This window comes from Emydura macquarii, unplaced genomic scaffold, assembly GCF_026122565.2.
Source record: "Emydura macquarii macquarii isolate MOO-44397 ecotype Brisbane River unplaced genomic scaffold, CSIRO-AGI_Emac_v2 contig_3062, whole genome shotgun sequence".
Lineage (NCBI taxonomy): Eukaryota > Metazoa > Chordata > Testudines > Chelidae > Emydura > Emydura macquarii.
The window spans coordinates 2,818,926-2,842,716 of NW_027133199.1; the positions used below are offsets into that span (position 1 = coordinate 2,818,926).

The 23,791-nt window shown below is 41.8% G+C and overlaps 1 protein-coding gene across 1 annotated transcript in view; it reads left to right on the forward strand.

The window, feature by feature from the left end:
* The first annotated feature begins 4,637 nt into the window (after positions 1–4,637).
* The window catches only part of FAM184B (family with sequence similarity 184 member B), a 73,617-nt gene continuing 54,463 nt past the window's right edge, over positions 4,638–23,791 (forward strand). The window contains exon 1 of the mRNA XM_067530314.1: positions 4,638–4,927. Coding sequence (XP_067386415.1) covers positions 4,793–4,927 — 135 coding nt within the window. The 5' untranslated portion in view covers positions 4,638–4,792. The remainder of the gene's footprint in view (positions 4,928–23,791) is intronic.

Consider the following 23,791-nt stretch of genomic DNA (forward strand, 5'->3'; position numbering starts at 1 on the left):
GATACTCTGGATTCTATATCTTTAGATCCTGTGTTCCCCTCAAATCTGCTGGTCTCCAGTATTTGAAGACTGTAGCACTTGCCCCCTATTTACAGATCCAGATTTCTCCTACGGAGAGAAACATTCCTCAAACTTGGTGAGTTTAGTCTCAGAGAGCTTTCCAGGGCTTATTCAGCCGGAGCTGTCCAAAGCAGAGGTCCGGTAAATATTTTCAACACCCCTGGAGTTTTTATACCATGTTGGGGCTCCTGGAAATACTCTATAAAAATTTAAGCTTGGAGCTTTCAGATCACTTTTTCCCTCCTGAGGGTTTTTCTGCAGGATGGAAATATTAGGCTCTGAATTGTCTATGCTCCAAAAAGGTATTTTGGTGACGAAGTGAATTTAAATAAAGATCAGATATGACAATAATGACTTACTTGGATTGCAAAAGCACTCAAAGACCCTAGCAGGGATGGCAGAGGAAGATACAGTTCATTATCTGAAAAGTTTGCATTCTATTTGACTGATAACATAACTGGGTTTATTCAGGCTTTTATAACATTTATATCACATTCTAAGCAATTCGTATTATTCAAACAAGCATCAATATAATTTAACTAATGGCCTGTTCCATAAGCACCGAAACCCTCCTGCCTGACCTGTTCCATCATCAGCTCAACTGAGACCTACATAAAAAGCTCTTCTTCTCTTATATGTTCTAAGAATAACTGCTAATGAAAGACATGAATGCTTTACACACCTAATTCAGCAAGGAAAAGGGATATCCACTCCATAACACACATTGTGTATGTTTATGATCTTGTATAATTTATGTACTCTGAAGTGTTTTGAGAGCTTTTCAGACAAGACTATAAACAAACACTGTTTTAATCCTTCATGAAGCTTTTAGCTAGAACCACAAAACTTGGCTAGTTTAAGATGGCAAGCATTTTAGAATAATTTTACCAGTGGTTGCACCTGTTAATAGTTGCCAGTCCTGATAGTATAGATTTAAAGTTTCTTTTAAAGATTTATTGCTATTGACTCACCGGCTATGGGAGAGTGTTTCTGACCTCTGAGTCACTCATATTGAATAAATGGGCAATATGACAAACTGCTGTTATGTTAGCAAAACAATGTGTCCCTGCTATGTTACCCTTGTACAAGAATTCCAGGTAAGGACAAAGTAGGTTTACCTATTTTGCATGCAGTTTTTGTTCTGAGCTTTTTTTTTTTTTTTTTTTGCAGAGAGTTGAAAAAAAAATTTAAAAATATTTTGGAAGGGGAGGCCATATTTTGATGCTGTCTCTTCCCTAGAAGTAGCTAGGATTCATGGGCCCAATCCAAAGCCCACTTAAGTCAAAGACTCCTGTTGACTTCAGTGAACTTTGGTTCAGGACCTATATACAGAAAACAAAATAGGCAGTGTTAAAGTTGTACTATACATACAAGTTTAACAAGAATGCCTGATTTGTCTTTGAACTGAATATCTGATTGCTCAGTATGGGCTCAATCCTACACTACTGAAACAGAAGGACAACCACCCTTTGACATAAAGGATGGGGTAGCATTTTTCCAATTAGAAACTTGAGCAGTGCTTTTCTAGGCTATAATAATTTTTTCTAATATGCTAGTTTTATTTTATTTATTTTTATTGCTTGCAACAATCAACATCAGTACACATAATTTTAACAAACAGAATAATATTGTTACTTTGAAGTGTAACAGAATAAATGTTGAACTTTGTTTAGTTGACATTTATTTTTGGAAAAGTGTCATTTGCATATTGAACAAGCAGTAGTTATTAATATAGGTAGGATGTGTGCGTATGCACTCGCACACTATGTCAAATTTAAACCCTGATCCTGCAAATATTAACAAATTGTGAGTAACTTTATCCAGCTGGGTAGTACAACTGAGTTCAGTGGAGCTTCAGTGCTGTGTAAAGGTGCTCAGGTACTTTAAAGGTCCTGGGACCTTATTCTGTTCTTTATAATTTATTAAAAATTGATACAGTGAACATTTTTCATATGTAAGGAATATTTCTTTTCAAAAGGTAACTTTTCTGCCTGGTCTGTTTTTATAGGTATCAGCAACTATGTTTTAGCCCAGGTACAGACCTAACCTAGGAATCAGTTTGTGAACCCTGATATAACACTGTTAGGCTCATCCCAGACCAATAAGAAGAAAATGTAGGGCTCCGTCTCACCAGAAAACTCTTGATATGCCTGCTGAAATTCTTTAAAAAAGATCAAGACATCTCAAAAGAAACTGTATGAACAATAAGTAAGTCTACCTCGTATTTTTATGGAATCTGATCGAGAATAACCTACTAGTGACAAATTTATGTTTTGATAAAATGCCAAAGTCATAAGGCCGTAAAAGCTCCCGAGTACTTCCCATTTAACCCATAAATAGAACTGTGTGACAATTAGGTTTTTGGGGGGAGGGTTTGGGTCATGGGCAGTTCCATAAAATAATTTAAAAAATTAAGGGTTGGCTGACCCTAAAGCAAAACTTTTTGAAACTTTCAGCAAATTAAGAAGTGAAAAACAAAAAACAAACAAAAAAAAAAAACCTATTGTTTTGAGTTGAATGCAATATTTTGATTTCAAGTTTCAACCCATCTTAATTTTTTAAATAAAATTCAATTTTTTTAAACTGAAGAATGTTCTGATTTTATCAAATCAAAAAAATGTTTTGAAAATTCAGAAATGTTACTTTTTTCTAATTTTTAAAGCTTTTTTATTGAAATGATTTGGTGAATTCAGCATGAATTCATTAAATGTTTCAGTTGACCCAAAGCCACATTTTTAAATGAAAAAAGTTTCAGCTGAAAGATTTCACCCAGCTCTACCTGTAAAACAAACATATATAGATAGTTTATGTAAGAAATCATAAATCACAGCAAATTATTCCCTGCCTACTATGTAGGGACACTGGGTTCCTGTGCTCATCCCCAATCCACAACCAGGTCCCCCAAGACCGTATTCTTCTAGGCAGTCAGGTCCACGATGTACCTTGCCACACAGTATAAAAATTAAACTCTGTGTGTGTAAGTAACATTTTGGCTCTACATTTCCTATAAACCAGTTAATTTTTTTCTCCACTAGCCCCTTTTTCTTTCCTTCTATCTGTGTCTTTTTATACTCCGTGATTAACTTTGCTTCTCCAGTCTCCCCCTTTTAATATCTCCCAACTTATGTCATTTTCCCGGTTTTCCTTCTTGTCTCCCCCTTCCCATCCCAGTGAGGTCTTTCACTCAACTTTCCCTTTGGGGCTTCTTTCCCCCAGTCCTGAGGTCTTCCTCACTCCCCATTAAGGTCCCCACCCTTTGAAGTTTTCCCTTCCCTTCCTGTCTCCAGCCCCAGGAATTGGGGTGACACTTTCCTGCACCCTTGGTTATCCTCCTCTGCCGTTCCAAGGGATCACGGTCTTCTCCCTGCTTTTTCACTTAGCAGGGGATGTTCGTCGCTCACACTGCCCATCTCTAATCCTCTGGGTGAGGTCTCCCCTTCCCCACCACCCACTTCTGGCTGTTAACTGAGGTGCCTGGTGTCTCTCCCCTAATAGTCCCCGGGGGCGAAGCGGTGAGACTCTTGCACAGACAGGGAAGGAGGAGCAGCACGGGGAAGTGGTTTTTTTTTTAAAGGAGGGTGGGGAGGGGATGGAGCCTCTGACCCCCGGCTTGCTGTCACCGCTGTCACCGGCATCTTTTGCACTGGCTGCGGTTCAACAGATGCTCCAAAGCCCGGGGGTCTGGAGTGCCTTTCCCTGTTTGCCTTTTTATCCCTCTCTCTTTCCCTCTCCGTTCTCCCCATTTGTCTTTCTCCTTCCCCCCCCCCCCTTGCTTTTTAAACACTTCCCGTTGCTTTTGTAGCAGCCCTTCACCTTATCTTCACTCTGTACCGATCCTTTCCTCCTCTCCCCCTTCTGACTCATTTCCCCTTCCTAGCATCGTTAACCTTGCTGGGCAAGTTTGTCTTTCGTTCATGCCCCGGCCTTTCCCTTGCCTCTTCTGCAGTCTCTGAAGCCTAAACACCTTGCACAGAAGGCAGGGCAGCAGAGAGAGAAAACGACCTGGAACCGAGGCACGGCGTGTAAAGAGTTTCTGCAGTTGATGCACCAAAAGAAAACTAATCAGTCTTTCTAGGTAACTCGCAGATCGACTGCCTGGCTCCTTCAGACCCAAACTTGCTCAACTCTCCCCCCTACATGCTCTCTGGCTAGAAGGGGCTGCTCTATTCCCCCTGTGAGTGGAGCAGCAAAGTGAAACTGACAAGATTCCTGAAGTAACTTCACTTTGCTGCTGCACCATGGAGCTGAGCAGTAAAACAGCAGAGCCCCCTGCCATCCTTAAGCATCCCTAAGAAAGTGGTACGATTTTATCTGCAAAGCGTCTCTATAATCCATCTCCAGCAACGTCTGTGCTGCTGCCTGTATGACTAGCTCAGCGTCTCCACTAGGGAATTTGTAGCATACAGCCACTGGCATCTTTTCGTGGCGGAAGCTCAACCATTTGAAGAGAGAGGGGAAAACAATTCTTAGCAGGAGGAGCACATGTTGTTGTCTGCCTCCTCGCCTGGGTGTTTTGCTGAAGGATCGGGACATCTGCATAGAAAAGGAGAGGAGAAGCTGCTCTTGGTGCCCTGTTTAGGAGCTGAAGTTCTTCTAGTGCTACTGGGTGGTGTGTGTGTCTGTGCAACACACGGGAAGCAGGGGAGAGAAGAGTGGTGCTAAAATTGCAGGACTTAGAACAAACACACACACACATTTGGTTAGAGAGAGAGATTAAAATATTCCAAGTCTGATGGCCTCTGGCATACACAAGATTCATCAGCCCGGGACTTGCAATGAATCTGAAGCCGCTCACTGCAGCTCGACAGAGGAATGCAACCAGGACCTCCACGTGAAAATGTGCAAGAAGATTGCCCAACTCACCAAGGTAAATCCTGCTGCTCAGCGCGGGGGCTGGGCTGAGGATGGGGGTGGCTGCATGCTGCTTGGAAATGTCATCTTGTAATGACCCCTCTCGAGGAGAGGAGGAGAGGAAGGCGTTCTAGTTTATCTCCCAAGGAAATACCTGGGGTGGAATCTGTGTGCAGAAACTTCATTTCAAAACGCTCCCCCCCGTAGCTACAAATCAACCTTAGCAGATTGCCTCTGCGGCTAACGTTCAAGTCCCCAGCACACCCTGTCCTAATTATCACAACGAGGAGAAAGATGTAACTCTGAAGTTATGTAGACGGGAGAATATCATCCGGCTTTTATCTTAAGTCATAAGGATCAGAGTTTGCTTACCTTTTACTTGTTCTGAAGTAATATTGCCTACAAACCTATAACTTTGCTGTGAGCAATGTATTACTGCTTATAGCACATGCTATCAAAGCTACATGTATCATGGATGTGTGTGAAAATAAAAAATAGAGTCAATTCCCTTAGCAAAGGATAGGTGCTGGGGGTGAGAATGGGCTAAGCTAGCTCATTGGGCTCTTACATCTCTCTCAGTAGAGCCTGCCAGTTAACCCTGAGCTATGCAAATACATCAGTGGTTTAGCTTGTCCTCCCTACAGCATGTCAAAGTTTAAAAAAAAAACCCAAACCCTGTAGCAGTAGTAACTGTTCTCCAAGCTATTTGTACACTGCACCTTTGTCAATGAAAGGGGGAGAGGGGAAAAACTACTTCCAGCACAGGTTTATCTGCTCTAGCTATTATGCAAGCTCAACACAACCCATGGAGACATGACTGCTCATGTTCCATTAATCTAATAACCTCCACTCCCTTCATTATTAATTAAAAAGTACTAACTTCAATTTAAATTACCACATGTATAAATATGGTATGAACATGAAACAGTAGGAAATCCTTAAAGTATGTTCATGGGGCAGAAGTACTATATTTTGCTACTTGTGACTCCCTCAGTCATCCCTAAATAATGACAAATATGGAGCATGTTGTATGTATGCTGTCCACAAAGATATACACAAGTGTTTTGTGTTTGTGCAAGTGTATAGTAATGTTTATTTCTACTTATGTTATAAACACACATGAATGCACGTTTGCACATGAATACACATTTTGATCCTGCAGTAAACTTAAACTACTTGTCCAAATAGCTGTAGCATTTCATTACTACACAACCCGAAGGAGGCCCATATAAATACCTAGCTATAATCAGCATGTAATGGTTATGACTTGCTTAACTGTGTTCATTTTTTATTTATCCTTGACATTGCTGCTCTCTTGCCCCACAACTACACATGCACAAAAGATGACTGCAAGATTTATTTAAATGGCTCCTCATTTCTATTTACTGGCTCAGCCACTGTCACTGGTTGTCTTTATCTCTGGTTGAAGACTCAAAATAGCAGCAAACTCTTACATGTACTCTAATTTACCGTGGAGCAGCCAACAAGGTGTGCTGAGTTAATTAGTTGATCCATAAGGATCACATTCAAAAGTTTGTTTGTTTTTTTTTCATTTGAAAAGCAGCAGTAACATTATTATTTATTAGTTTTATTTTTTAAAAGTGAGAATTGATTGTTCACAGCACTAGTAGTTCACAGGATCACCAGCTCAACCTTTCAGGTGATCCTTCCACATCAGACCTGAGGCATATTTGTGCGGCAGTCTGCTGAAACTCTCTGTGGATAAATAGATCACAGATAAATTCAGCACACTACCTTCCACAAACATTTAAGTTGCATCAACATTTTGCTTTAAAGCATCTTTAATTCCAAATAAATGTTGAGAGAAAATCTTTTATTCCACTCCAAAATACAAGAACAGGGTTTTGTAAAGTTTGTCTCTAGATTAGGGAAGAAAAAGCTGGTGGCTGTTTTTATTAATTGTGGGTAAAATTCACCTGAGTGCAAAGCCGTCCCCACCACTGAAGCCCTTATAAGGCCAGTGATAGCTGAGGCTTCTCAGAGCTCTTTGTTAGAATTGCACCATTGCATTCACGGGAAGGGATGATTTCTTTGCCTTTAATGGGGTTCACCCTCTGGATACTGCTACATCATCTAAAACTGAGATGATTTATCCCTGAAGCTCATCAAAATACATCTGAAGAGTAAAATCATAGTATTTAGGATGTGGCCCTTATGCACTTTTTTTTTATTGCACTGAGATGCTTATTAAAGCTATGCCTGTGTAGAGACCATTGAAGGATTGGGGCTTAAGTCTCTTGCCATTTTGTTTTTTAGATTCTTGATGCATCCATCTTAAATTAAACAAATTAACACAACAAAAGTAGTAGCAGGCTTCATAAAAGGGCCTTAAAGTTTGAGCAGACAATATCTCTCATGCGATTCAGAGGCCAGAGTGAGGCCAACGGAAAAAATGTGTTTCTGTTTGGAAAAACTGTCCAACTAGGTCACATTTTGGCCTAACAACTAAAAAGGTGCCTTTTCGACTGGCCCTCTTCTGGCCAAATTCCAGTCTGGAAAATTACATTACAGTAAATTACCCCTTCAGTTTTAACCGGATATAGCATTCACCTCTACCTTTAACCTGAAACTAATGCATAATGTTGCTATATGTAGTTAAAGTGCTGCCTACCATCCATCCCAGTGGTGTCACTATTTCAGTGATGGCTGGAGGAATAAATGTTTTGGATATTGGGGTTGCAGCCTGTCTTCCAGCTCCTCCATAACCTAACAGGTTCTGGCAGAACATTTTCTCACATCTCCTATTTCAGGCACACCCCATCCATGACCCCACAAATTTGCAAGATTTCCTCATCAACCTATTCCTGGCACTGGCAAAGATGGCCATCCATCACACGCAGAGGAGGAAGCTGGAGAGGGGGTTACTCTGACTGTAGAGCCTATTTCTAGTCCCTCATCCAATCTCATCTCCAGGCAGATTTCCTCTAGGTACTAACTCCTTAGACATCTTTGAGGACCAGTGAACTCTGTCTGGGTTTCTCTGCTTTTAATCATGGGGCAGACCGGAGTCCTAGACTTGCCTGTCCCATACTTGCAAATAGTAGCACTGCTAATTCTGCTCACAAGGAGGAAGCTTATGGCATAGCTTCTGTACCTTCAGCTCTGTACCTTTTTTGCATGTAAGGGACTGAGGTTGCCTGTATGTGCGTAGCTTGTAAAGCATAGAAAAGCCTTTGGGATGAAAGTTGCAATATAAATGTCAGATAGTATTAGCAGTGGTTATTAATAACTATCTGTAAGTGATGTAAAAGAATATCAGTTTGACTGTGTGAAAATGATTAATTTAATCTTAAATACTGAATAATGGAATTGTATGAGTTCGATGTACCAAAATCTAAAGAGTTTGCAAACCAGTCCTGCTTATGGCATGCAGGAGAGATTCTCAGCCAGGAGTACATGTGCCCCGGGGAGTACTCAACTCCTCTAGATCAGTGGCTCTCAACCTTTCCAGACTACTGTACCCCTTTCAGGAGTCTGATTTGTCTTACGTACCCCAAAGTTTCATCTCACTTAAAAACTACTTGCTTACAAAATCAGACATAAATATACAAAAGGGTCACAGCACACTGTTACTGAACAATTGCTTACTTTCTCATTTTTACTATATAATTATAAAATAAATCAATTGGAATATAAATATTGTAACTTATATCTCAGTGTATAGTATATAGAGCAGTATAAACAAACCATTGTCTCTATGAAATTTTAGCTTGAACTGACTTTGCTAGTGCTTTTTATGTGGCCTATTGTAAAACTAGGCAAATATCTAGATGAGTTGATGTACCCTCTGGAAAACGTCTGCATACTCCCAGGATATCAGAGGTTCTCAATGTGGGGATTGCAACTCTTGGGGGCAGGAGGACACGGAATGGGTTTGGGGATCGCAAGTGCAGGACCAGCATTAGAGGGTGGCAAGCAGGGCAGTTGCCGGGGGCCCCACAGCACACAGGCCTCACAAAGTGAAGTTACATGCTTCAGCCCCGGTGCCTGGGACTTAGGTTTCAGACAAGGCTCACAAGTGAAAAACAGGCTCAAGAATCACACTGAAATGTAAATACAATATTTACATTCCAATCGATTTATTTTATAATTACATGGTAAAAATGAGAAAGTAAGCAATTGTTCAGTAACAGTGTGCTGTGACCCTTTTGTATCTTTATGTCTGATTTTGTAAGCAAGTAGTTTTTAAGTGAGGTGAAACTTGGAGTACATGAGATGAATCAGACTCCTGAAAGGGGTACTGTAATCTGGAAAGATTGATAACTGAACCAGTGGCATAGAGCAAGTGACTGCATAGAGCTTCACTGTAGAAAAGATGTTCATATGTTAGTTCAGAAAGCTATAGATTGATTTGCTTCCCATAAAAAAATCAGTATTTTCAATATATCAGTCCCCTCAAATTTTAAACAACCAATAACACAGGTACTTTCTCACTACTTGAGAGTTTAGCTGGACCTCCACCTTCCTATGGCTGATATATGCCTATGGTGTGAAGAAGTCTCTTTGCCAGTACAACACTGAAAGGGTGATAAGCATCACATTGTTACCAACTCTCATGATTTTTATTGAACATCTGATGTGGTTCCAGCTCCTGGATCATGTGATTATGTGGGAATCTCTATTTTTTTTAATGAAAATAAAGGTTCTAGTTGTCCTGGTTGCAGAGAGAAGATTGAAAACATGAACCCTAAAGTTCAAGAGGACTACAAGAGGAGTTGTAAGTGCTCTGCACTTCTCAGGATTGTCCCTTTCATTTCAGACAACCAGAGAAATGCAAATGAGCTTTCAGAGAACAGCAATGAGGGAAATGGATCGACTTTCATTTAAAAGGAGATTCTGACAGAGCTGGCAAGAATTAGGAATTCTACAGATATTCCTTATATACAACCTGGGTTCTCAAAGTTGGGGTTGTGACCTCTCAGGGGGTCATCCCATGGGTTTGTGGGGGTCACAAACTGTGAACTCCGACCCTGGCCAGGTACGGGGCTATGAGCCTCCCTGCTTCCTCCCCGCAAAGGAACTGGGGGAGGAAGGGGGAAAGAAGTGGTGACACACAGATACTACTCACCACCCCAGCGCTCCACCACACCCCTCTAGGGGGCTGAGTATGGGAGGAAGGGAACAAGGAGAAGGAGTAAGGGACCCAAGCAGTCTATCTACAGTCCCACTGTAGCTTCCATTCGACTTGATTACTATTTGCAAGGTGACCCCAACACATTCCCAGTCCCCAGATTTTTCCAAAACCATGTACTCTGGAATGTCCAGCCCTCTCCTGGACAGTTCAGAGAAATAATATAGTTTGTTTGTTCCTTTAAAGACACAAAAACATATCACAGCTTATTGACTTTACTGGCGTGAATACACCCTTCCCTTTAAACACCACACTGAGTTGGTTTATAGTAAACTAAAACAAATGTGTTAACATTAGGACATAGGTTAAGTGATGCTAAGTAAGAAGAATAAAGTTAGAAATGATTATAAGCAAATAAAAGTGAAAATGCGTCTAAAACTTAATCTAGCAAGACATAGGAGTTATTCAAGATGTTTTTTCTCAGTCATTTTTCTTCCCCGTGCTGCCTGATTTTCTCTCAGTTAGGACCTTCCACCATAGTACAAAGTGCTGGCTTCCCTTGTCTTCCTAGGTGAAAGATCTTTCCCTGAGCAGGTTTCTCACCAATATTCAGTTCCCAGAGACGTCAACATCTCCCCTTGCCCTTGGCTGAAGGACCTATTTTTCTCAGCATGCAAGAGCTCCGGCCTCTTGTCTGTCTAGTGATGGATGCCAAAGATAGCTTTTGTCTTTGTTTATATCTCCCCAAGTTCAATGACCTTGCTTCAGAAGGCAGAAAGCCCTCCTGTGTGCTCAGCTTTCTGTGTCCACCAGGAAACTGACCTTATGATGTTCTTCCCTTCCTGTGGGTTTCCCTTTCCCGTGTGTGTAAATGGGGCTTCCATTGTTCTGATTCTACCACACTTGATTTACATAGGAGATAGCTGCCTCCCTTCTGTCTGGACGGGAACTGTTCCTTCCTTTATTCGGCCACACACTTGAAAACATAATATCAATGAGTATTCATAATTCCTCCTATAGTGTTAATACAGACATTTCACAATGATATTAATCACTAATGTATCATTAGCTTTCAAAAAAGACCTCATTTTATCCACTCCTATAATACATATTATATTGTATACAATCCAGTGGATTTGGTTGCTTATCACGTGAGGTTCAGTCCCCTGTCTATATAAGCCAGTAACCCTTTGAAGTGTTTTCTTCTGAAAATTAAAACCCAGGCCAAGCTTCTGTCTCCTCTGTGTATAGACATCTTGCTGTCTTCTCCAATTCTTAGTGTGAGGTTTGCCTCCACCCCTTGTTCACTTGCTGGATCTGCCAACCCCAAATATTAAAAAATCATTAGTCAGGTTCACCAGAAATCATGAGATTGGCTTTAGAATCATGAGATTATGTAAAAATAATAGATTTGGTGTTCTTTTTATTTGCCTTCCTGTTTTTTGAGCTTTTAGGGTGCACTGGGGTAACATTTTGAAGCTTTCTCCACAGCCATAAGGACTAGAAACTTACGTTGTCTGTAAGAATGAAGACTGAAATTATCACATATCCTCTTGACTCCAGGAGCTTAGGCTTTAAGGAAAACAATAATTATCAAGAGACTCATGACTAAATCATGATAGTTGGCAAAACTGTATGGGTAAACAGAGGTAAACACACATTCCTTTGTTTAGGATAGAGCTGTTTAACAACTCCCTTGATATACCTGGTATAGACACACTTTAGTTATAATTCCTGCAAATATTCGTAACTTGTAATACCATCACGTACATATTTACCTCATACAAGAATATTAATGATCAATGAGTTACTAGTTTTCAAATGATACCTCACAAGGAATATTTTGTACAAATAATATTACAATAGGGTGTGAATTCCAGGGATGCTTAATGTCACAGTAAGTATCTAACTTCGTTGTAAATGTTGGCCTTAAGCCTCACTACAATCCTGTACGAAAGTATTTTAGTCTAGTGTCACACAAGATTGCATGTTAGAACCAGGAACCTCAGCTTTCCTGAGTCCCAGTTCTGTGCTTCAGGGCTTGTCTTCACTTACCTCAGAGATTCGACGGCAGTCGACCAGAGTTACGCAAACTACGCAAAAAACTCCCGTCGACTTCTGTACTTCTGTTCTGCGCGCTGTCTTCACTGCACTGTGCCGATGGGAACCGCATTCCTGTCGACGCAGCGCTACGCCACTTGAGAAGGTGGTCTTAATACGTCGATTTCTGGATTGACTAAGTGGGTCTTCACTGACCGCTCAGTCGATCCAGATAAGTTGATCTGACGGTGGCATATAAGACATAGCCTTAGTCACAAAATTCACACAATTTAATGTGGTAATAGCTTTACCACAGCCTCTTAGCAATAGAATAATAAAATATTTCTAGTAATTTGTTGAAAGCCAATCTCTTGAAAGTTATGCAAGTTATTCCTTGGTGATAGGCATTGGAAAAATATCATTTAACTTCTTGGAATCCTTTGCATTTTTATGTATTTAAATTATTTTCTTGCTACTGCAGTAGTTATCAATCATAAGAACATTAAAAACAGATACTCTGGGTCAAACCAATCAATGGTCCATCTAGCCCAATATCCTGTCTCTGACAATGGCCAGATGCTTCTGGCAGTTGGAGGTCTAGGTACACCCAGAGCATGGTGTTGCGCCCTGATGATTTTGGCTAATAGCCATTGATGGACCTATCCTCCATGAACTTATCTAATTCTTTTTGAACCCAATTATGTTTTTGGCCTTCACAACATCCCATAGCAACGAGTTCCACAGCTTGATTGTGTGTTATGTGAAGAACTACTTCCTTTTGTTTGTTTTAAATCTGCTGCCTGTCAATGTAATCCAGTGACCCCTGGTTTGTATGTTATGTGAAGGGGTAAATAACACTTCCCTATTTTCTCGTACCATTCATGATTTTATAGACCTCTATCGTATTCCCTCTTAGTTGTCTCTTTTCTAGGTTGAACAGTCCCAGTCTTCTTCATCTCTCCTTGTATGGAAGCTGTTCAATACCCTTAATTATTTTTGTTGCCCTTCTCTGTACTTTTCCCAATTGTAATAGCTTTCGTTAAGATGGGGTGACCAGAACTGCAAGCAGTATTCAAAGGTGTGGGCATACCATGGATTAATATAGTGGCATTATGATATTTTCTGCCTAATATGTCCCTTTCCTAATCGTTTCTAATATTGTTAGCTTTTTTGACTGCCACTGCACATGTTTTCAAAGAACCATGCATAGTGACTCCAAAATCTCTTTCTTGAGTGGTAACAGCTAATTTAGACCCTATCATTTTGTATGTATAGCTGAGATTAAGTTTTCCAGTGTGCATTACTTTGCACTGATCAACACTGAACTTCTTCTGCCATTTTGTTGCCCAGTCACCCAGTTTTGTGAGATCCCTTTGTAATTCTTCACAGTCTGCTTTGGACTTAATTATCTTGAGTAATTTTGTATTGTCTGCAAACTTTGCCATCTCACTCTTCACTCCTTTTTCCAGATCATTTATGAATATGTTGAATAGCACTGGGCCCAGTACAGATCCTTGGGGGACCCTGTTACTTATCGCTCTCCACTGTGAAAACTGACCATTTATTCCTGTCCTTTGTTTCCTATCTTTACTGATCCATGAGTGCACCTTCCCTGTTATTCCATGACTGCTTACTTTGCTTAAGAGCCTTTGGTGAGGGACTTTGTCAAAGACTTTCTGAAACTCCAAGTACATTATATCAACTGGATCACCCTTCTCCACATGCTTGCTGATCCCCTCAAAAAATTCTAATAGAGGCATGATTTCCCAAAACCATATTAACTCTTTCCCAACATACCATGTTTATCTATGGGTCTGATAATTTAATTCTTTACTACAGTTTTAACTAATTTGCCTGGTTCTGACGTTAGGCTTAGTGGTCTGTAAGTGCCAGGATCGCCTCTAGAGCAATTTTTAAAAGTAAGTGTTACATTAGCTTATCCTCCAATCATCTGGTACAGAAGCTGATTTAAGCAATAGGTTACGTACCGCTCCTGGGGGGAATTCTGTGCCAAAAAATTAAAAATTCTGTGCACAATATTTTAAAATTTTGTATATTTTATTTGTCAAAATAACACAATATAATCAGGCCAATTTCAATTATTTTGGTAATTGATTTCAAAATACCCCTCAGCAAGTATGTCTGTAAGAATACAGACAACAAAAAGGATTCAGGGAATGTTTTTTGACAAATAGATTCCTTACTAGGCATATTAATACAGAACTTTGAGTAATAATTCATTTAAACTATAAGACAGAAACATATTTCCTGCACCTCTCAGAAACAGTGCAAAGGCTTGAGGGAGTCAGGGGTCATGGAGGAGTTGGGGAAGTAATTGCTGGGATCCTGGAAGTGAACCTGGAGGGTTTTTGGGCGTGCGGGGTGTGGGGGAGTATAGAACAGGTTTTGTTGGGGAAGGGTTTGTTAGGGACTTGGGGAGCCACCCCCATGCAAAGCCTAGCTGACTCCTCGCCTCTCCCATTCAGTCAGGCACATCTGCCCCATCCCTATCTTTCCCTATATCCTCCTTCCCCCATCTCCATGTGTCCCTGCACTCCACTCCCATTCAGCCACTGACTCAATACTGTCACCCCATTAGCTCCTGTGCCCCCACCCCAGTATGCCCCCCACTAGCCCTTCTGAACCCCACAGGTAAGCTCCCAGCAACCCTTTGTGCCTCACTCTATCTGTCCATGCATATACTATTCCCCCTCACCTGGCCCTGCAGGCATGTCACTGTGAGAAAAGCAGCCTCTACTGTCTCCCTCACCATGGCTGGCTGCTCCAGCTTGTGAGCCAGCTGCCCTCTCTTCTAGTGCCACAGTAGCCCCTGATGGGTGAAAGTGTAATTGCAGTGCCTCTCCAACAGAATGTATTATTATGCGGAGAAAAAAATATCTGTGGGAGACATGAATTCTGCATGTGCACAGTGGTGCAGAATTCCCCGAGGAGTAGTCAGTAGTTCTAAAATTTCATATTTGGGTTCCTTTAGAACTCTTGGGTGAATACCATCTGGTCACGGTGACCTACTACTGTTTAATTTATCAATTTGTTCCAAAACCTCCTCCACTGACCTCTTAATCTGGGACAGTTCCTAAAATTTGTCACTTAAAATCATGGGCGGCACATTACGCCTGCCTTTGGGAAAACTGAGCAGGGGAGTGCTGACCCTTCCTCTGTGGCTCCACCCTGTCCCAGAAAGTCCCACCCATGCTCCACTCCTGCCCTGTCCCTGGCCTTCACATGCTGCCGCGAGAGGAGTTGGCATGGCCCGCTCTGGGAGCCCCAGCTACTGGCCTCCAGTGCTGCAGGGAACACAGCCCGGGTCCTGGTGTGGGCGGGGCTGGGGCTGTGCCCCTAGAAAGCAAAGGATGCCCGCTCTTCTTGGTGGCATGGAGCCCAGCTGGCACGGGGGATCCAGGTGGGTCCTGCTTCTGCTCAGCCCCCTCCCCCACTCGTCACTTGTGCCTCTTCACTGCCGACCCACCACTTGTGCCTCTCATGGGAGAGGACAAAGAAGCATGAGTGGCAAGGGACCTCGGAGGAAGGGGCCGAGTGGGAGCAGGGACTGCCTGGACCCCCCATGCCATCTGGACTTTGCGCCACCAGGGAGGGTGGGTACCCTTTGCTTTCCAGGGGTGCAGCCCAGACCCTGCCCGTGCCAGGCTCCACGCTATGTTCCCTGCAGCGCTGGAGGCTGGTAGCTGCAGCGCTGAGCCTGTCCTGGGCTGGGTCTGCCATGTGCAGATTCAGAAGCGGCCACTGAGGGTGGGCCAGGCTGACTCCTCCCACAGTGGCATGTAGAAAGTGGGAGTGGAGTGTGGGAGGGGCAGAGAGGCAGAGGAGCTTCCAGCGGTGGCTGGTTGGGAAGGCTGAGCCTGCCCTAGGCTATTATACTTGCTGCCTATGCTTAAAATGAATGTTGCTGGTGTGGGAATCGCCTCCATATCCTCTCCTGTGAAGACGATGCAAAGAATTCATTTTGCTTCTCTTCAACAGCCTTGTCTTCCTTGAGTGCTCCTTTAGCATCTTGATCATCCAGTGGTCCCTCTGACTGTTCGACAGGCTTCCTGCTTCTAATGTACTTAAAAATAACAATAATAATTTTTTTTTGCAGTTAGTGTTTGTGACCTTTGTTAGCTGGTCTTCAAAGTTTTTCTTGGCCTGTTTTCTTATATTTCTACATTTGACTTGCCAGAGTTTATGTTCCTTTTTATTTTTCTCAGTAGGATTTGATTTCCAATTTTTAAATGATGCCTTTTTGCCTTTCAAACACCTGTTTTACTCTGCTGTTTAGCCATCATGGCATTTTACTGGTCCTAGCCAACTGCACAAAGTTTGCAGACAAGCAGACAACTTTTAACAACTGGCTGATTTTCAAAATAAATTTGGACCAAATTCAAACTATTATTTCAAGTATCTTTATTTAATATTTTTATCTGAAATGTCTTACATTTTGTCTGTAATGTAAGCGTTGATAAAAAGTAGTAAAGCTTAAAAGTAAATCAGCCATTAAATGCATAAAAGAAATGGCTAGTAAGGGATTTAGTCTCAGTAACTCTTTTCTCATTCTAGCTTTTAGTCTTGGATACTACACATAAGTACCATTTTTCAGTGACTTTACAAATTGTACATCTCCAACACCCATTTATTCAAGTAAGAATATAGCTGCTGGGGTTGAGACATTACAATCAGGAAAAAAAATAGTATCTGAGTTAGGAGTTGCTACAGCACCCATTAACCTAGCTTTCTTATGGTATTGAATTCCCATGTAATCCTTTAACAGAGGTTGCACAGCAATGGATTATATTACGTGTCCTAAGGACTCCTTTATCCTGTGGTATAAATATGGCACAAAATATTTGTATCTATGAAAATAAAGGTCTAGGCAACCCAAGGGGAGAACAGGGGTTCTAAACCCCCCCCCACCCCCCATAAGCAACTGAATCAATAGATTGTATACAATATTATTGTACTATAAAAGTGTATCAAGTAAGGTGTCGTAACTGGTGACACGCTGGTCATGAATATCATTGTGTGAAGTATGGATGGATGGTGTGTAAAGAGTTATGTATGTGTGTTGGAAATATATTCCTAAAATACGTTTTGTGCACAGACTTGATAAAAAAGCTTGTCTTAGACAAAGGAATGTTGATTTGCCTGTGTCTTCAATATAATTGAGCAAGGTGATGCCAGAAATAAGACTAACATTTACACACAAGTCAACAGGGGTGAGAAGACAACAGGAAGAGACAAACAGAAAGGGAGACTAACTTTATCTGGGGATACACTTCAAAAGAATACATTTCAAAGGTTTACTGGACTATTAAAAAGGAGAGAGAACCCGTTAGTTATCCATTGCAGAGGGGGCAGCACAATCTGATTCTGTGCTTCTTTGATCATCCTGTTGGAAGGGCTGGAGTTGCTGGTAGCTTGATGTAAGTGAAAAAGCCGTACAGGCAGATTGTAGTTTGTTTAAGTTGTCTTGGACACTAGAAATGTGTTTTATTTTGGGGGGTTTTGTAACCATTTTCTGTTTATCTCCTTAGTATCACATTAATCTGTTTTTTATTAGTGAACTTATTCTTAATTTTACTATACACCATCTTAGAGCTGTGTATTTAGGTAAAGAGAATATCCTCAGTGTGTTAATAGGCTGCTGTGTGTTCTGTCTCTTTGGAAACAGCAGACTCAATAATTTCTAGGTGTCCAGTGAAAGGGACTGGACACTGCAGGAACTCAGAGACTGGGGTTCACTGAATATTATCTGCAAGGCAAGGTTTAGACTGGCAGAGTCTCAAGGAGTTTGCTGGCAAGGCAGACGGACTGGTGTGGCAGGGAGATGTCACACAGTTTAAGCTCCAGCAAAGCTCTCTTGCTGAGGCAGAGAGGTGTAACAATGTAGCTCTGAGTGCCCCAGGAGAGCATCACACCGGTATAGATTGATGGATAGTGAAATACTATAAGTATATTAATGGTGGTTCAGATAATTATTTTACATTGCCTTTCTCTAAGGCCATTTCTAACAGCAGGAAGAAAGTATGGATTTTTATAATAGATAGTTAACACATCCAGCTCCATCGAGGTAAAACTACAATTTGGCCTGTCTACACTAAGATCTTACAACATGTTAGCTATCTGACTGTAAGAACACACCTATTTTTCTGGATGTGCGCATAGTCTAGAGATTGTTCGTATGTGGTACTGAATGCCTCTTGACTAAGGTGGGAGTTATGGCCATGCAACAATTCTCAGGCTGTGTCTTCGCTAGGAAAATAGCTGAGTTCTTACCTCAAGGTAAAACCCTGGTGAAGACAAGGCAGTGTGTAGTGTTCAAACAAGTTAGCAGGTCAAGTTAAAGACTATGGGGTACCCTAGTTTTGTCTTCACTAGGATTTTATCCTACGTTAGTTAACTCAATTTAGCTATTTCAAGTTAAGAACACCCCTTTTTTCCTAATAAAGACAAGGCCTCAGAAGGTCGGCACTTTGTATAATTGGATCCAAAAACCATTTAAGCACATGCTTAACTTTAGGAACATGAGTAGTTTAGTTAAGTCAATGAGACTATTCCATGCTCAAATCTAAGAATTTGTTTAAGTGTTGGGCCTTAAATCTGCAAAGCAGAGGATCATGTATGACATAATGCCTATAACAAAAGGTGTGGGAGTATCCTTAACTCAGTATTTGGAAGAGAAGCTAGCTTATCTGTTTGCTGATGCATTTCTAGGCAGAGCAATCTTTCCTTTAAATGGTCATTCTGTGTTGCTCCTGGTCACATTCATACCATATACAGCTAAATCTACTCACATTTGTTCTCAGAACAAGATAAATTGCATAAGCAATTGTAGGAATACAGAAGCCAGAAAGCTATTTGATACCCATCTGAAATCTTACTTTTAATTCAGTTTTTAAAAATTGCACAAAAGTCTTCATTTATGGTATCAAAATTCTATATCCCCACTGATCAGATGTTTTTGGTCTCTCCTGGATGTACTGCAGATCAAAGTTCTCTCTTCCCTCTGCCTCTCCTAAATTTCCCTAAACATCCCAGAAACAGTTACAAAAGTGTAGGCTAGAGAAACCTTCCCTTTAAATTATCTTTGGAACATGGAATGCTTGCTTGGTTGTAGCTACAAGTGGACAGTGAGTGAGTTATTTAGCTGGTTGATTCCAGTAACATGTGAAAGACAACTATAAACATACATTTGAGTTTTATACCCAGAAAGTGTTTTGCATTTATTTACATTCATGAAGTGAGAGTTACCAGTTAAACTGATAAGGAGACTTGATAGGATTGTAGCTGTTTCTTAATATTTTTGTTTAAATTGGATTTCTAAGATGCTGTCCTGGTTTAGCATTCCATGAAAAATGCCACCCACCCACATCAATGGTTGGTGGAAATTGATGGGGCCGGTGGTGAAAGGAGGACAGTCCCAGTAGCAAGGGAGGAAGGCACTTGCTAAGGGACAATAGCTGCTCCCATGAGAGTCTCTGGAACCCCTTGGCCAACTAGTGGAGAGGGGTGCTGATTGGCCAGCATTCCCCAGTTCCCAGGATTTACCCCAGCACAGGGACCATATGGAGCCTCTTTTGGCTCTGGTCCAGCATCCCACCCAAACTAGGAATGGAACCCGTCCTGACAATGTCCAATAAAACATCTTACCTCACCCACCTTGTCTCTGTAACTCCCATTCGTGGTAGAGGAAGCTGCATGTCACAGTTCACATGCCCTGCCTGGGAAATTTATCACTTATAATCACCTGAAATCCCAGGTCAATAAAGTGTATCAAGGCCTAGAGCTCACTATTCAGCAATTTTAAGCAAACATAATTGTCTGCTGGTAGTCCCCTAACAAATGCAAGCAGCAGCATTTATATCCATTAATAATTGGGAAAAGGGACCGGCCTTTCAGGGTTAGTTGGCAGTGTCCACTCTTTCATAACATCATAGAACTGCAGTCTAAAGCCCCAGTGCTGTACCTGGCTTCACATTGGCCATTAACTTCAGTGAGGTTCCAGGTGGATGTCGGGGAGCCTGCAGAGGACAGGACTGGAGCCTGGTTTGTATAGCATGTCAGGAACTATGCCATGCCTTTCCTGTTGAGTTGATGATTACCTCTCACAAGTGCACCCTTTGAGTTAATTTCTTCCATCCCCCACATATGAAATACTCCTTGTATTTTGCTGCCTTGGTGGTGTAGGGCATCAGATTTGAACCAACCAGAGCAATATATGTGTGTTGCTGATAATGAGTGGAAGAAAAAGTAAATATTTGAGGGTTACCCCCAACATCCTCTTCTTATGCTAAATGGTCTAGCAGAGCAATGACTAAATCTTCTGCCAGATGGTCTCTTAGGATCCTTTTAAAGTGCCTTCCTACCATCTCACAGAAGCTATTGATCTTGGGGGAAATTCTCACAGAAGTACTTAAAATCTCCAATATCCCCATAAATCTTCTGACATTTACAGGATCCAATAAGCTCAGTTCCATCTTACAAAGCTGTTTTGGGTAGTTAACATATGGGAAATAGACATTTTTCTCGGATTTAGACTATATTTATTTCCACTTTTTTTTTCTGGCATCCCAGCTCAAGTTTGGTTTTAAGGTAGTTGTTAGTAGGTGAATTTTCAGCAGAGATGTAGTCACCCACTCTTCAGTAGTAACAGAGAAAAATGCAAGGTATTATTTCCATGCTTTGCACTGACATGCCCTTTATGTTCCTTTTTTCCATATCTATCTAAAAACTACTGAGCAGTTTGCATTCCAGAGGCAAGACCGTTGTTATACGAGCTAGTGCATCTCAGTAATCAGTTCTAAGTACAGAGAGAGAGAAGTTATTTGCCACATCATCAATAGTGGGGAATCATTACCATGTGTTAACATGTAGCTACAAAGGGCCAGATTTTTAAAAGAGAGGCGCTTAGGCACTTCAAAAATTCCACTAGGTGCCTATCTTCCACTTAAAATATCTAAATATCTTTTAAAAAATCTGGCTCCAAATAATTATTATCACAGAATATTGTACAGTATTCCAGAAAGCTCAACAAATATCAAAATCTCCACAGGACCATATCCTTCTCGTTCTCCTTTTTAAAAAATATTTCCTCATTTTTAATACTGTTAGAATAAGATTTGGGGAATTTGATAAACAGCCTGAAATTATTCTATAGTTAACGTCTTTAAATCTGTAGTTAATTATGAACATGTAGTTCTTGTTTAGCCAAAACTTTGCCCAGCCAAGTTGATCACTTCTTAGGAGACAGAGGCCATTAATAAAATATGGCGTATTGGAAAGTGGTTGAAAATGACAACAGTTACCGTAAATTAGGGTCGCCAACCCTCCAGGATTGTCCTGGTGTCTCCAGAAATTAAAGATTAATTTTTAATTAAAGATTACGCCATGTAATGAAACCTCCAGGAATACGTCCAACCAAAATTGGCAACCCTATTTTAAATGTGAAGGATTTTCTGGTCTTGCTTGCAGGTTAGGAGGCTCTGAGGGAAACTATATGATCTGGGCCATCTGCGTCAGCCAACGGATAGTCCATCTGGAAAGATCTGCCTTAAAGCAAGGTGAAGTGAGTTGTACCTCACTGCCTGAGTGAGCAGCCTGTTTCCTCTCTCTGTTTTTGGTTCATATGTGTTATCCTTCTGAATTCTAATAAATAAAGTGGTGTTACATTGCAATCTTCTAGCAAGAGTATTGATGTTTTTATCTAACATCTGTGGATGCTTTGAACACAACATAAAATAAGTAGGTTGCAGCTGCCCGTGTCTTCAATACAAAGATGTGGCCTATGGAGATCATAGGTGCCAGTGAGGAATGTTTCATCTTAATTTATGTGAAAACATTGTGCTTGGTTTAGTCAGACTGTGACACTTTCATAATTTAAGCGTAGACTTTTGGTGGAAGGATTTTTAAAACTCAGGGAAATCCCTTAGAGATCTGTTGAAGAAAGAAACTTTCTGGGCAAGCATATATTTCCCTAATCACACTCCCTCCAATGCAGTAGCTAGGCAACAGTCTGTTGTTGTAGATCAGAACACCATCAGAGGAGCTGACCCTAAGTGTCTTGCTCTCTCTCATTCTCTTTTATATAGCAGGGAAGCTTTTTCTTTTCCAACCTTCAAAGCTTATAGTGCATTTATACAGAAATTGGAACTGCTTCTCTTAAAGTCCCTGAATATTTTTACTGAGATCATCACTAGCTATATAGGGAATTCATAAGGTAGCTGAGATGGTTCTTTAATTTTGATGAATAAAGCCATCCTAGCAATGCAATATTAAGAAAAGTCATATTGTTTCTTTTGGTTAAACAGCAGGGAGCCATTTAGAAAATCAGAATTTTGATTAAAGCTTTAATCAAAACAACATCCCTTTGAAAATAATTCCCATTTCTTTTCAGACAGTTTACACTACAAATGTTTCATAGATTTTTTGTCAGTGACATTTAAATGAGTTGGTTTTACATTAGAAATGCTGTGTAAGTTGCTGGTGAATTCTGGCAGTACAGTTCATTAAACACAATATTCTGCAATATTACAGAAATCAAAGTCTCTAGAGAATAAAATGCCCCTACCAGGAAACTTCAAACACTTCAGAAAGCAATGAAAATAGCATAGGCAGTGCGTGAGTCTTTCCTTTGGGGAGGCTACGGAGCGCTGGAAGCTCTCTAGACGTGGGAGGGCCACTGGTGCCCAGATCATGGCCCCGCCCCCATTCTACCTCTTCCCCCCAAGGCCTCCCCTCACTCCACTGCCTGACCCGGCCTTATGCTTTCTGTGGGCTCTTCATTGCCCCCTCGGGCTCCTCACTTTCCTCTCACATCCCACATGAGCTCCTCACTGCTGCCTCACCGCCCATGGCTTCTTATTTATTCCAACACCTCCTCCCCTGGGCTCCTTTCTGCTCCAGCTTTGGCCCCCTGTGCTCCTTACTGCCCCCTCCCCAGGGCTCATTGCTGCCCCAGCACACACCCCCAGGGCTCAGTCCAGCCCTTTCCCCCCACTCACAGCCCGTGAGGCCCTGGGCAGGGAAGGGGAGAGGGCCATGCTGCTGCTAGGGGAGGCAGGGCAGCTCGAGGGTGTGGCTGCCTGGGGAGCTTGGGTTAAGCCGGAGCTAGCCCTTGGGAAGCAGGAGCTCCACAGCCACCGCCACTTCCCCTTGCAGTGGCTCTTTTGGTTTCCACCACTGAGGGGCGACAGGCTCCAACCAAGCCAGGAAAGCACCGACTCCCTGGGTCAGTGCTGAAGGGAGCTGGGTGCAGGCTGGCAGCCATGATGACACCACCCCACCTGCATCCTGCCCTGGGCTCCCCACCTGACCAATCGCAGCACTGCAGACAGCCCAGAGACATGCCTGCAGGTGGGCAGAGCTGGAGTGCCGTGCTGGGGAAATGTGGGGGGTAAGAGGCAAAGTGGGGGTGGGGCCTCAGGGGCAGGGCCACAGTCCGGGCATCCGTGGCCCTGCCACTTCTAGGGAGCTCCCGGCACTCCTACCTGGCAGACAGGCACGCCTCCAAAAGGAGGTGATCCGCGCCACATCTGGCATGTACCCCTTGCATGGCCAGCCTTTTTTATTTTGGGGAGGCTTAGCCTTCCCAAGCCTCTTTATGTGCACCGCCCATGTTTAAGATATGCCACCCAACAGTACACATTAATTAAAGTTGCCTTCATCTAAAATGTTCTGTTATTTTCCCAATATTTCATCTTAAAAACAAAATTCTTATGAGAACTACCTTCAGAT